The sequence below is a fragment of the Brassica napus genome, chromosome A3, assembly GCF_020379485.1.
Source record: "Brassica napus cultivar Da-Ae chromosome A3, Da-Ae, whole genome shotgun sequence".
NCBI lineage: Eukaryota > Viridiplantae > Streptophyta > Magnoliopsida > Brassicales > Brassicaceae > Brassica > Brassica napus.
The window spans coordinates 2,069,516-2,084,366 of record NC_063436.1 but is presented as its reverse complement, the minus strand read 5'-3'; the positions used below and the strand labels follow the sequence as shown (position 1 = coordinate 2,084,366).

General features: G+C 31.4%; 1 protein-coding gene and 1 pseudogene across 1 annotated transcript; one reads left to right on the top strand and one right to left on the bottom strand.

Moving 5' to 3' along the window:
- Positions 1 to 8,442: 8,442 nt before the first annotated feature.
- Positions 8,443 to 11,510, bottom strand: LOC125593273 (annotated as a pseudogene).
- A 2,301-nt stretch (positions 11,511 to 13,811) lies between these two features.
- Positions 13,812 to 14,618, top strand: LOC106420016 (glutaredoxin-C10-like). Its single transcript, XM_013860853.3, has one exon. It carries the CDS (start codon positions 13,970 to 13,972, stop codon positions 14,390 to 14,392), a length of 423 nt encoding a protein of 140 aa, XP_013716307.2. The 5' UTR covers positions 13,812 to 13,969; the 3' UTR covers positions 14,393 to 14,618.
- The last annotated feature ends 233 nt before the right edge of the window (positions 14,619 to 14,851 follow it).

Below are 14,851 nucleotides of genomic sequence, written 5' to 3'. Positions count from 1 at the left end.
AATTTTATTTGTCTTCGTTCAACTCAAAAATTTTAACTAAGCCATATAATTTGTAAGGAAAACTTCATAAAAACAGCATTGCATTATGATTATTATCTTTTGGGTGTAAATGTTGAATTATAGATCAACAAAATAGTTGTATAGAAATTAGAAAAATGTATAATGAGAACCAAGATACAGCTTTTGAGTTGGTGACTTTTAACATAGCTTAAATCCTTCCCCAAGATTGGAACCAACGTTGCAATAGATTCAACCAGCTTATTCAGCAACGAGATCCAAATTGCTTTGGACGTGGAAGTAGGGTAATAATAGTTACATAAAGAAACAGGCTTTGTGCTCTTTGTAGCAACCTCAGTGTTTAAAGAAGCTAAAAAAATAATTATCACTATTATTCTGACCAGATCGCTCTCAGTCTTCTTTCATCTTCCAAAACCTAGAGAACTTGCTTTTATAGATCGTAAAAATTTGGTTCTGGCACAGTCAATGGGGACTTACAAAACAGTACGGCATAAAGGAGTGGAGGTGTAGAGGAGGAAGCTCATTACAATATTGTAATTACATTTAATTGACGAGTGAGTGTTCTCGAAGATTAACAAACAAAAAATTAGATTTAGATATTTCATAATAAACTAAATTTTGTATTATAGAATTTCATAACTAAGTATATTAAAATTCATATAAAATAGTATTTTTTAACTTATGTTAAGAATCTTTTTGAAAATCAAAAAATAAAACTAAGTAGTTCTTAAAAGATAAAATATTTTTTTCTACTACATTCATTTTGAACCTTCCGAACGACCAGAAAGCGAACGAAATAAGAAACATATTACGATTTACGAACACACGTTATCATTAGTCTCTCTCTGATATCGCTTGGTCATACCCATGGTTGCAAACTTGCAATAGGGCCCATTAGTTAAGAGTTGCATGGACAATCGATCTATTTAGGGTCCGTTTGACTAAAAAAAGCTTCTACATTAATGTATTTTAGAGAGATCAATACTGAATTTCAAAATTGTTTTGAATAGATTGAGAATTCCAACTAATTTACATTTATAAATACTAGATACTTTGCCCGGGCTACGCCCGGGTTTATTCAAATAATGTTATATTTAATATCAATATTACAATATATTACTTCTATGTTATAAGAATATAAATAGAAATTGAATGTTTTTTCGTAATAGAAATTGAATTAGAAATGAGTAAAACTTACAATTTATTTTTGTACTATCTAGAATATGTATGGGGATGGTAAACAAATGCAAAATTAATAAAGAATTTGTTATGCAGTAGTTATTATCCAAAGTATCTTTTCTTACATATTTAGGTTATTAAGTAAATATATTATTAATCTCCCCATCACATATTTCTTTGTTATATATATTATTTATTTCATATTTATATTTTATTTATATGTAATTTATATCTTATTTAATATTTTGTTATATTTTTTTATGATTCTAATCTTTTTTTTACAATTTTAAAGTAAAGCTAATTTAAATACTCATTGCTTTAAATAAGACAAATTAAAAAAAATTATATGTGTTAAATACACTGAGAATGTTAAATATAATATTAAATATAATATTATTTTTCTATAAATTTTTAATGTTAAATATAATATAAAATATCAATATATAAATAAATAATTTTACTTTTTGTTATATTATATATATTTTTATTTTTATATAATATTTGAAAAATTAGGATGAAATATTTCGAAAGATTGTTTTTGTTTTAACATCATTATTTATATTTAGTATATATTTTAGGATGTAAATTCGGTTTGATTATTTTGGTTTTTGGTTTGATTTGAATAATAAGTTTGGAACTTGATAAAATTTGAGTTCTTTTCGGTTTTCGGTTCCTATTTTTGGATAATTTTGAATAATTCGGATAAAATCACATTTTGGATTTTGTTTTATACAATATCGAATAACTCGGATAAATTTAAAAATTTCGAATATTTTTTTCCCGGAAAATTACGAAAATTTTAAATATCTCGAATAAAAAGTAATAGAGTAATCCATTTTGGGTTGTTCGGTTATAAGTATTAGTGTTAGAATATTTGATAATTTTTGAACTAAAGCTAATTAATATTTTTTAAGGTGTATAAACTGTATTTAAGATATTCAGGTATCCATTCAGTTTTCGGTTTAGATTCAATTTGGTTTAGGATTTTCTGTTTCATCGATATATGAACTGTTAAGGTATTTGTTAACACTGATTTAGTTTTGTTTTTTTTTTATGTTATTTCAGTTCGGTTTTCGTTCTCAATTTATATGCCAAAACTTAATTTTTTTTTGTACAATTTGTCTTGTATTTGATAAATAACTGATTTAGTCGTATTCTAAAAGCACAATTTTTATTATATTAAATTCCAATTTAAAAGAAGTATAGATTTGTGAATTATAATATTATGTGTTTTCAAATAATAGGTATCTACTATATGTATATATGTGTACAATGTATATGTTTGTAAATTCTACCGAGATAGATTTTAATCTTGGGCTTTGATTGATTGTGCTTATTTTTGACAAATGTAATTTCAAATAGTTATAATTACTTAATTGTTCATTATATATATAATATATTATATAATTAAAAACGATTTTACATTAATAATATTATATGTATATGTTATAGTAGATAATGACTTGTAAATAAATATAACAAAGTCTTCAAAATAAAAAATTATAATAGAAGAATTCTTATATATATATATATATATATTGTGTTTTTATCTGAAAATAATTTTTTTATTATTATAAATGTTTAAATTAAAATATAAAATAATATATAATTAAATAATAACTAAGTAAAAACATTTGTATAAAGATATTTTCTATAATATTTCTAATCTGTGAGTGTATTTAAAATTTCAATACAATAATTAGTATATAAATTTTATGAAATTTTTTGTCATATATAAACAATTTAATGTTAGATTCAAACTTTTTTACAACATAAATAATAACCTATTATGCCGATTTTTGAATTAATAAGACATAAATTAATAAATATTTCTCTTTTAAATATTTCGGCATGTGAGGAAAGAACACGTAGTTATGATAGTATATCTTAACCAAAATATAGTTGCGGACATTGTTTTGAAACCTGACCCGGATCCACGGTTGAACTAGTAAACTCGATGGCCGAGAAAAAATCCAGTTTTGGTTTTGTGAAAAACTCAATATTTAAAAACCCGCAAAAACCCAGTAGAACCCAAAACCTGATACCGGTTGAACCAATAAATAACTTTTACTTTTTTAAAGTTTTTAATAGTGTTTTATATTCTAAATTTCCAATTAAGAAATTAGGTGCTGACAAAAAAAAAAGTTAAGTTTTCTCTTTTCAGTTTGATATTTGTGTTTTTTTAGATTTTGATGAAGATTTCACTCATTTGAAGGAAATGAAGTGAACAATGGTAGAGAGAATCAAAATTAGTTGATGTGATTTGGTGTTAGTTTATTTCTGTTATTGACAATTTATTACAATGATCTTTTACTTTTGGTTTATTTAGTATTTGAAGTTTAATATATTATTCACATTAGACATTTAAATATTTGTAAATTTTATGTTTTGATTTATTTAGATTTCATAACTATTACCTTGTTAGAGAAAAGTTTAAATTGTAAACTAATTTTTGATATTTTGTATGTGAAATGAAAATAAAAATATAAAAACTAAACTTAAGTATTTTCTAAATGTTTTAAACATAAAATGTATACATATCCAAACTATTATTTTATGTTTTAAAAAATATTTAGAAAATATTAAACTTTAGTTTCTATATTTTTTTTACATAGATGATATATTATTATATAATAAAATTAATTCATTTGTTAACCCGCGGTTCATCTGCGGTAGACCCAGTGATCCATCAACCCGGTAAGGCATCCGGTTCAGTGTCCGAATCGGATTTAAAAACATTGATTGCGGAATTAATAGAAGAAGATGTATACATGTAGTAAATTTAATTGGAGAATTATGGAAGCAAATATTGTTTATAGATATGAGTCCATATTTTTCTTTCAATTATTAGAAATAAGTATATATTGTAGATTTTCTAAACTAATTTGCGAGTATGATGTGATATACAGAATTTTTTTAAATATGTTATACGATAATTTTTTTATATATTTGTATCATATATGTGGTGGAGTTATTGAGAAGTGTTTTTGGATATCAATATTATTAATATCATATATGTTCTACTGGTTAAAATATTATTATATAGATATTTGTTTGCTAATATATATGTAGTGGGACAAAAAAGAAAAAAAAAGTCAAATAGCATATGCTTTCTCTAAGCATGAAACTAAACGACGTGCATTTGATCAAGAGACTCAACGCTTGAAACATGATAAAGTTTATAAGGATAGGTAGAGTCATCGAGTGTATTTGTTTGCATAATCATAGCTTTGTGTTAAAGACCATTGACACTGAAGCACTGCAATATGGAACATGTGCGAGTAAAATACATATCAAATAACAATGAGTTTATCAACAAAAGAAAAAATTGTACATACAATAAAGTCCATGTTTCAAAGAAAGAATAATTTTATTTTTAAGCAGAAAATACATACACAAAGAAACAGAATTACCATGGAGAATAAAAGATACAAAAGGACCTGCGCAGAAGATCTTCTCCTCAGGGCTGGGTCAGATAAACAGGCAGAAGCACCAATGTGATGTAAGCCTTTCAAGTTATCAAGACTCAAATACGAATAAACTGAGCCAAATCCCATACATACAGATAAAATGGTTAACGGTTGGCTTCCTTAAAAGACTTGAGTCAAAAAGGTATGCATGCAGTACTAACGTTTCTTCAACATAACAATTTGGGAAGGAAAAGAACCTATTGAATGTGAAGCCATTGTGGAAACATAAAAAGCTTACACTTGGAGATCTTTAAAGAAGGGTAAAGATACCAATTCACTGAGAATAAAGCAGAATAATTGAAAGCAAAACGGAATAAGTACGAAACGAACCCATTACGCAAGAAGAAACGCAGCGACTGGAACAAATTAGGATTCTTAGCAAAATCAAATATAGGGTTGTCAAGCAAAAAATAATTCGAGCTAAGAAGTATATACCCAGTCGCCGGCTTTCTTAGTATCATCAATCTTCTCCATCTCGATTGGAGCCTTGATTGATTTCAATCTTCTCCATCTCGATTGGGAGCCTTGATTAATTCGCCTTCTCTCTTAGCACGAGAATCAGCAGTGACCATGACACCTTAGAAAAAAAAAAGCGAGTGTGGTTGTTCCTCCTTTCGCAGGCTTCACCATCTGTACAACTTCTTTCTAAAACCCATCAAACTGAAACCCAAAAATAAAAAAAAATTCAACCACCCACATGCTTAGCGGATAAACACAAAAGATTTCATCAAAGAATAAAACCCACATATGTTGTTTGGGGAAGATCAGAGGAGGGCACAACAGAAAAACCATTAAGCATATTGTTTCTAGACCCAAAGCCAATCGTAGGCATGGATGTCTCGAAACCAATTAAAGAAAGTTTCATCTTTTAACCATAAAAAATCTTTGAAATCCCACAATTGAAAGTGATATAAAATCATAAGCGTCGCAGATCAAAACTGGACCCGGCCATGGATAGCTTCGCTGGTGACGTTGCTCAGCGACGTATGTCAGCCGACTATATATGGAGGTAGTGGAAGAGAGAAGTTATGGTGCGCACTGATTCAAGACGACAGCTGATTTTGATCTGTCTCGATTTGAGGCCATGGCTTCTATGGGTACAGAAAGAACCAACATTTTATGAGGATTAAAGAACATATTCTCTACAAAAGGATTTATATAAGAGGAATAACGAAAGGAGGTGAAATGATAGCTTGGCTCAGGAGTAAAGAACTGGAAATTGAATGATTGAGAGTAATAACTCAAAGAAACGGCTATTTGCAGAATCGGTAACGACGATGGTAAAGTGGAAGATGCGAGTTGGGCTGATTTAATTGGGGCTACTACGAATTATAGAAGCTCAGAATGAATAGGCTCGGGAAAATCATGCCTCGACTAAAGCATGTATGACATGGAAAAATAGAGCATTCTTATTGGACGAATTAATTTGAGGACGTGGCAGCTCACCATTGAGTATATGCTGCTTTTAGTATAGTATGGATATATAAGTGACGTAATCTTAGTGAATATTTCCATCTAAAATACTAAATTGGCTACTAAAGATAATCATAACTGTTCTTTAATTAATACTACTTCACATTAAAAATTTCGTTAAGAGTATATGTTTCCTAATTTCAATTCTAAAACAAATGCTTTCATTGAAATTAACTCTTTTGTAACTTAAGCACAAAATAACTAAATGTTTTGTCTGCGGATGCAAACATAATCATGCCACGAATATTTATTACTATTGACATATTCATTATTAATTTATTATTAAAAATTACAAAAGTTGATTACTTTTTACTTAATTAGTGTTTATACGCTTTTCTATTTCTTAATTTTCATTTTCTATGATAAAAAAAATTTCTTTTCGGATAACATTATAATATATACAGAAATTATCTTTTTAAGTTTAAATATATTTTTTTGGCTAATTTGTATATATATATGACAGTTATAAAACTAATTGATTAAAATTCAAGTAATAACTATTATAAATAGCTCAGTTCTTATTTATTTATTAATATTAACAAATATAGTTGTTGATTTTAACTTATTAAACTTACTAGGACCGTTCCCGGGCTACGCCCGGGTTATTTTCTATGAAAATATTAAAGTAGAATATCATATTAGATTAATATATTTGTTTTATAAATTATGTTAAATGTAAAATAGTGGTAGGATTAAAATAATTATTGAATGTAAAAAAAATAGAAAAATAAAAAATAATAGCAAAGTAAGATATCTAATATAAATCATTTTATTTTAATAATGTTGAATAAAAAATCTAAAAAAATAAAATTATAGAGACATAATATATAATACTAAAATATAAAATATGCATTTATATTGATTACTATTATATTAAAAATGTATATTTATAAAATGAAAAGTAGCCGGATGGACGTGCGATTCAAACTCTAGTGATTATTAAATTTGACATTGGAAAATGTTTAACATAGTTTGATGAGAATTTATATTCAACTGTTTGAGAAGGACGCAAATTCATCTCTATGTTACATACCTGGAGAGTTGCATATGCATCACTGAATTCATAGTGAGATTCAATCGTTTAATTTATAGTTTTCAAAAAAGGGTTGAAATAGAGAGAAGAAGGAATTGTCTATTCTCTACTGAAACTATTGGAAACAGGAAACGTGACTATGATCAAAAATGTTAAAAAAAAAAAAAAAAAAAAAAACAAAAATAGAGAACAAAACTCACTTCCTTTTCCTTTGCTGACAATATAAGCTTGCTAGTTTGTCCATAATCTATCTTTGAAGTTGAAAGAATTTGAAGGTTTCTTTAAATTGGTCACAACTCTGCAATAAACAAACTATTGCACACAAACTAAGAAATAATAATCTATAATATTTCTTACAAAATAAATAAATAATAATCTATAGTATTGATGTTTTTTTCTTGTAACACCTATATTATTAAAGTTATATCACGTTTTTTTTCTCTTTGCGCTACTTCAGTAATCAAAGAAAGAGAGAAACATCATGTCATCACATTTATTAAATTTTACAAAATTTCTTCATCTTTCATTTTTATTATTCGAGCGAAATATACTAAAATAATATCTAATATTCTATATATAATTATAATCAATAGTATATTTTAAAACCCAACAAAACAATTAATATCTATATTTTCATAAAAATAATTTAATACAAAATTAATAATATAACTCTCAAAAATACAAAATTAAAGAACACATTACTAAAACTCACAAAATAAAGTATTTAAAATATCACGAATAGGAACCTTTATTTATCACTTCAGTTTCTTCACTTTTTCTTTATTTTATAACTGTCAACTATTAATCACTCCAAAAATATCTGTAAGCAATGATCTTAACAAATGAGAATTTACAAATTACAGATCTAGATCTTCCTTTAAGTACCGAAAATGGTTTATGCTCAACTGTACTCCTTTTCATATGATATAGCATTTAGCATTTACCAAGTACATAACTTTGAAATCATTGTTCCACCAAAAGTACATATCATTTAAAGGGATCATAACTTGGAGACCAAGAAATGGTTCGGATGATTCTAAGCGATGTGTATGATCAAGAACAAAAAATATTTGTATTTAACAAATACCTAAGACTCAGAAACACTATACCGACAACATTGATTAATCGTTTTGTACAATCACACCATCCAAAAATCACAATCCAAAAATTCATTTGCAGGATGCCCTTTATTCCCATTAAATCCCACCACCAAACTTTACACACAATAAAACCCAATTTGACTTGGAAAAAACATCAAAACGAATACATGGGAGATGAATAATGCAATACAATCACACTAACATAACAGTCACAAAAGTAGTCGACCAAAAATATCCTCTCAGCCAGGAGTTTTCAGGAAGTCCAGCTTCTTCCTGAATGACCAAAACACAAAACCTAAGAACCACATAATACATTGTTTGCAATCATGTGAGGTGAGAAAGAAAAACAACGTACCATACTGTCTCCGATGATGGCGCTAGCTCTTAGGCTTGCTGCGACTGTCTTTGCCCTCGACCCACAGCAGTCTTAGACAAAAACCTCTTCAAGATATTCACAGCGACCTCTGTGGTGATCGATCCACACACATAATTGCCTTATTGCTTCTCTTTTCTCTTCTCCAAGTCCAACCAAAGTCTCCTTCATCCTCTCCTTCTCCTTTTCATCTTCTATTAATTTTTCTCCAAGCTTCTTTATTTCCTCTTCTTTCCTCTCCTTTTCCTTTTCATTTTCTCTTACTTTCTCTCCAAGCTTCTTTATTTCCTCCTCTTTCCTCTCCTTCTCTTTTTCATCTTCTCTTACTTTCTCTCCAAGCTTCTTTATTTCCTCTTCTTTCCTCTCCATCTCTTTCTTCATCTTCTCCTTCTCGTGATTCCTCTCAATCACCCAATACGTCGCAGCCCATAGTAGTTTAGATGCCTCCATTACTGTTTTCTCATACTTCCCCCGTTTCTCCATGAGTTTTTCAGACATTGATTGAAAGACATCTAGTGTTGTGTTCACTTTCTCTGCTATCTCTTTCATCATACGTCGATGAGTCTCATGAGTCATTGTGAGGCTTTTTTCAAGCAATGCTTGTTCTTCTAAGTGTTTAGCTTCTTCTCTCCTGAAAGCTTCCTCTTTCTCTGTTAGCACCTGTTCGGTTACCCTCAGTTTCTGGTTGGATAAACGTAGCTTAACCTAGATGTTACTGATCTTCTCCATGAGAGTTTCTATCTCTTCTCCTTTCATTTCTAGCTCGTTACGTAAACTCTCCATTTTCTCTTCATGACCTGCGATTGCAGAATCTGTGGATGATACTTCATTACTTGTCTCCTCCAATAACCTTTGGGCTTCTTTGTGATCCTCTGTTAGCTTATTAAGTTCTTCGTCACGTTCTTTTAACAGTTGGTTGATCTGTTTGTGCCCTCTCCCAGCGTATTGTAAGCAGCTTCTTGCTCTACCAATGCTTTTTTGACATCGATGATCTGATTAGACAAATCTGATTTCTCTTGCTTCTCTCTATCAAGCTCTGATTCGGTTTCACTTTTCTTCATCTTCAGAGAATCAAGTTGATGCTGCAGACTGTTGATCTGTTCTGTTAACGCCACTGTATCAGCTGAGGCTCTGTTTATCTTATCCATTAGCTTAATCTGCATTAAAGGTTCATCGCCTTTGCTATCCATTAGCTTCTCTAACTCTTCTTTTTGAGCAGACAGCGACTCTAGTCCTGCTCTTAGGCCATCGATCTCAGCTGTCAAACTCTCAGTTGTGGAGGATGATTGCTTCTCCTTATCCTCAAGTTTTTGGGTTAAAGCAGAGAGTTCAGTTCCTCTGTCGTCCATTGTCTTCTCAAGTTCTGAGATTCTAGCAACCATTTCTCTGTTTTGTGCTTTTAGTTGCTCAACTTCAGTGGTCTTTCCAGCAATTTCTGTCTCAAGATCTACTCTCCGGCACGAACTGACTGTAGCTCGAACTCAAGGGTCGCTACTGTTGCTTGTAGTTCTTTTATTTGACCTGTGATTTGCTTTCCTTCTCTGTCAGATTTTAAAGTTCGGCTTCTTTATCAGTAAGCTGTTGTTTAAGTTTGCTTGACTCAACTGTGAGTTCCTGTAACATGATCTGTACTCCTTGGAGCTCCCCTGAAGTATCTGAGATTTTAGTGGACATGGATTTGTTTTCTTCCTCTGCAATCTTCAGACTTTCATTCAGATCAGAAACCCTTTGTTCAGATGACTTCAGTTGCGCTTCTAAATCTCTTAGTTGAGTGGATGATTCTCTCTGATGAGTCTCATGGATATCCCTCAAACTGAGAAGTTCCTTTTCTTTCTCATTGTGGCTCTCTTTTAACTGTCCAGACTCAGACATGAGTTCTTGGTTAGAGCAGTTGAAGGGTTTTGATTTGTACAAACGAAAGTAAATCAGTATATAAAGGATGAGGAATAGAGGAAACTGAAACGAAATCATTAAGAAGAAATTGATTGATCAAATTTAAGTGGAGTTTTGGTTGAGAAGAAGTGGAGTTTTGATTGAGAAGAAGTGGATCCATTAGAACTCTGGTTTCAAGCTGAGAAGACGAAAAAGTAAAGGGGAAGCTCCTCGTGACTTTCGTCTTCGTCGGGTTATGAAAAAAAAATAAAGCGTACAGACGATGCAAACGAAGCCCAGAAGCCCACTCCAAACAAACGAAAACGTGAAGCCCAGAAGCGACTAAAGCCTGTCTGACGTGTCCAAACGAAATGTTTTGATTGGCTGATTATTTTTGGTGACGTGGCAGCCTAGAAACTCAGCATATTCTCCTTTTAGTATAGTATAGATGAGATATTTGAATATGTAGTGACAAGAGCTTGATCAAAGGCGAAAAATAAACATAATATAAACAAAATAAGCAAAACATGAGAAAATTGTGAGCAAATCTCAAAAATATCCACTTGTAGAATAGTGGGGTCACCTGATACCACAAAAATATGATAAAATGTTATATTTTTTTAGATTATATGCACGAGCTTGTATTTTCTAAAGCTTCAAAACCAATCTTTATGGATGGATTGTCACGAAATTTGGCTGATCTGTTTGATTTTGGTGGATGGTTGGTGAACCCTAGCAGAGCAGCAGATTCTGGTCTTGTCTACGATGCATGCGCAAAGGACTATCTACACTTTCCGTGTGCTTCCGGTTACGACCATGCATCCATCAAGAACATAGCAACCAGAATGGAATATGAATGCCCTAGTCCATTGATGTCCATGCTCGACCTCAACTTGCCTTCCATCACCATCCTTTTTCACAAAGAAGACGTGACAGTCATCAGGACCGTCACCAATGTTGGAGCCGTCAACTCAGTCTACAAAGTCAACGTCATCCGTCAAGCAACTCAGCTTCAGTTTCATGGTATCCACCGCTCACAAAGCCAATTCCATCTATTAATTTGGGAGCTTGACCTGGACCGACACTTCTCACAAGGTCATCATCTCAATCTGTTAGGACTCAACTGCTTATGTATTTCAACCATTGAGTTTGGAATCTCATCAACTAAAAGCTTTGTGTAAAAGACTATATTCCAATTGGATTTCGCAATAATAGTTGATTCGACTTCTCTTTCGAATTGACGGCCGGATAGAGAATTGTCAGCCCGATCGATCCAGTTGTTTTTTCGGTAATTGTATGAGACATTGTGCTGAAATGAACAAACATATTAAGTCTTCTAGAAAGTTTATTTGTGTTTGTTCAAACAAGAATATTAACTAAGACATATTTTTACATAATTAAATAAAAACTCGTATTACTCTTTTGTAGTTGAAATGTTGGATTTTTGTTGATTGACAAAAAAATGTCTTACAAATTAAAAAGAAAAAAACATAATAACAATGAGAATCAAGATACAATTTTGAACCCAAGACTAGAACCAACGTTGAAGTAGATTCCACGAGCTTTAACACCAGCGAAATATCCAAATTGCTTTGATCGTGGAAGTAGGATAATTATAATTACAGACAGAAACATGCTTTTGTGCTCTCTTTGTAGCAACCTCAGCCCTTGAAGAAGCTAAGATAGATTGACCATTTGACCTTAGTCATTCTGTTCAGATCGCAGAAAGTCGCATACTTCTCTCATCTCCCAAAACCTTTGAAAAGCTTCTCTTGATAGATTATAAAAGATTGGTTCTGGACCTCTGGTTCATATGTCAATATGAATTCTTCACAAAAAACCTACATTGTTAGATTTCAATTGTTGCGCCGGGCTTGGAGATCTCCATGTTGCAGTTTCTAACTGAAACTCTCATTTTCTCTCAGGCTGCTTACATAGGAAAAAGCAGAGACTACTACTCAATACTATCCTCTCAGTCTGGTTAGATACAAGATTTCATCAAAAATAAGATAACATTAGCAAATCCCACGTTCAGGTTGTCAGTAATGGCATGCATAATGGCGATAGATATGTGTGTGAATTATTCATCACTAATTACTTCACCAACATAATTATGATACGTATGATCATCAACTTAGCCAACATTTTTTTATGATACCATAATCAATCTATCCTTCAAATATGTAAGTATAATACATATATATATTGGTAAGATAGCGTTGTCGACGTTAGCAGAGACATAGTCTGATCAATCTGATACTGATGACGTCAAGTGGCTCCAGTTTACCCAAAGTTAAAACAAATATAAGACGTCAGCATCGTTTATTTATCACATTTGTGCCATCTGCCATGTGACCACTAATTCTATTACTCTCCCATTTTGTACTTTGCCTCCTCTCCGTGTGCTACACGCTCCATCCATGTCCCCACTCAACGTGCTATTTTCACACTTGCAATAAACCAATCACTATAACGTCGAACAATAAATACTATAAATTAACTATACCAGTACTGAAAGTTCGAAAATTTTAGTGTTTTTAAAATAAGTATTCCATGTAAGGTAGAAAAATGACATCTGCCATAAGCATTCAATATATATCTCATCAACTACCTCATGAAATCTAAAGTGCTAGTATCAGTTAACTTTTGTATAGCCCGAATAGTTTTTGTGTGTTTAAACAATTATTCAAATGATGTCATTGGTTAAACATGGAGTGATGGAGATGGACCTAGCTATATGTGCCAACAAAAATCTTGAATAAGAATATAATAACCACTTTTTGTTGCCAGGAGCAGAGAATCATATTCAATTTTATGTGTGTTGTCGTTATTAGCAGCATTTGGTAAAACCATTCTTTACGTCATGGGATTCAAGCAGTAAACAACAAGATGTCGTAGGACTGACGATGATGCTGCCCGTATAGCGTATATACCAAGCTATATATACAAATATTTCGAATCTCTCGTTCACCACGTACGCCAGATTTTATGGAAAACTCAAAATAAAATATATATTATTTTCTTCTTCTATTAGTATACAATGATACATATTATTTGTAATATTGTACTTATATACATGTTTACAGATGTGTCGATAAAAAAAAACATGTTTACAGATTTTGTTGTAGTCAAAATTATATGTGTGAATTTTCATATATCAGACAACTATATGTGTACTAATATTTTTGGGAACAGTTTTTCTAAAGGGTATTTTTAAGACATAAGTTGTGTTCAACTTTGCTTGATAGAATTTTAGTTTCACGTTTAGATGTCACCTAGCTGACCTCAAGGTCAAAGAATGATTTTTAAAAAGATAGTAAAAACAAAATAATTAATAAATAATTAGCTAATGGTTACGTCATTATAGTGACACCCAATCTCTCCATTTATTATGGTCCTCATTTCGCGTTGACATTAACCAAACTCCCACTCTCTCTTTCTCTCTCTCTAAATGAAGACGATGCAAGGTTTACGGAACTTCACAAACGACAATGTTTCGCTAGACCTGACGTTTCCTCCCCCAGCACCACCACCCATCTCCTCCTCCACCGCCTCCACGAGCCTATCCTTCGATGAGGAGGAGACGTCAGCGTCGAAGATCGAACGGCTGATATCTGAGCACCCGGTCATCATATTCACTAGATCATCCACCTGCTGCATGTGTCACGTCATGAAGAAGCTTCTATCAACCGTTGGAGTCCACCCAACAGTGATCGAGATCGACGAGGAAGAGATCGCTTGCCTCGCCGTTCAAGCCGCTCCGGTGCTCTTCATAGGTGGTGCTTGTGTCGGTGGGTTTGAGTCTCTTGTGGCACTTCACCTTAGTGGTCATCTTATTCCTAGACTCGTCGAGGTTGGAGCCTTGTGGGAATAATTGTGTATGTTTAACTTATAACTATTTAAGAAAATCTGGTAATAATATCCATTGTAAATCTCATGATCTACTACTATTTTCTGTTCTTGATTCTGAAACATAAAAATGTATTTTTCATTTTCCCTTGTGTACTTTTTTTTAATATCTTTCACCACTTTAGTTCATGTTGTTTTAGATTATCACGTGTGTGATTTATTTCATCATAAATTATCAGATTTGTAAATTATTTTCATATTTCTTAATTTCCGTATTGAATTGTATAATGTTGATGTGGGTTGAAAAAAATGAAAATTGTGTTGATGTTAAGAATCTGATTGATCATGATATTTCAAGTAATACTCCAATTAGCTATGATGATTATTAATTAATATAAAGTACTGATTTGGCCATTTTTGGGTTAGTCTAGGGAAGCAAACTGAAGTGAAAAGGAGTCATTAGTACAATAGGTCATTGATGACC

Coding starts and splice junctions, on each gene's coding strand:
- LOC106420016 (XM_013860853.3), top strand. CDS start 13,970: ATGAAGACGATGCAAGGTTTACGGAACTTCACAAACGACAATGTTTCG.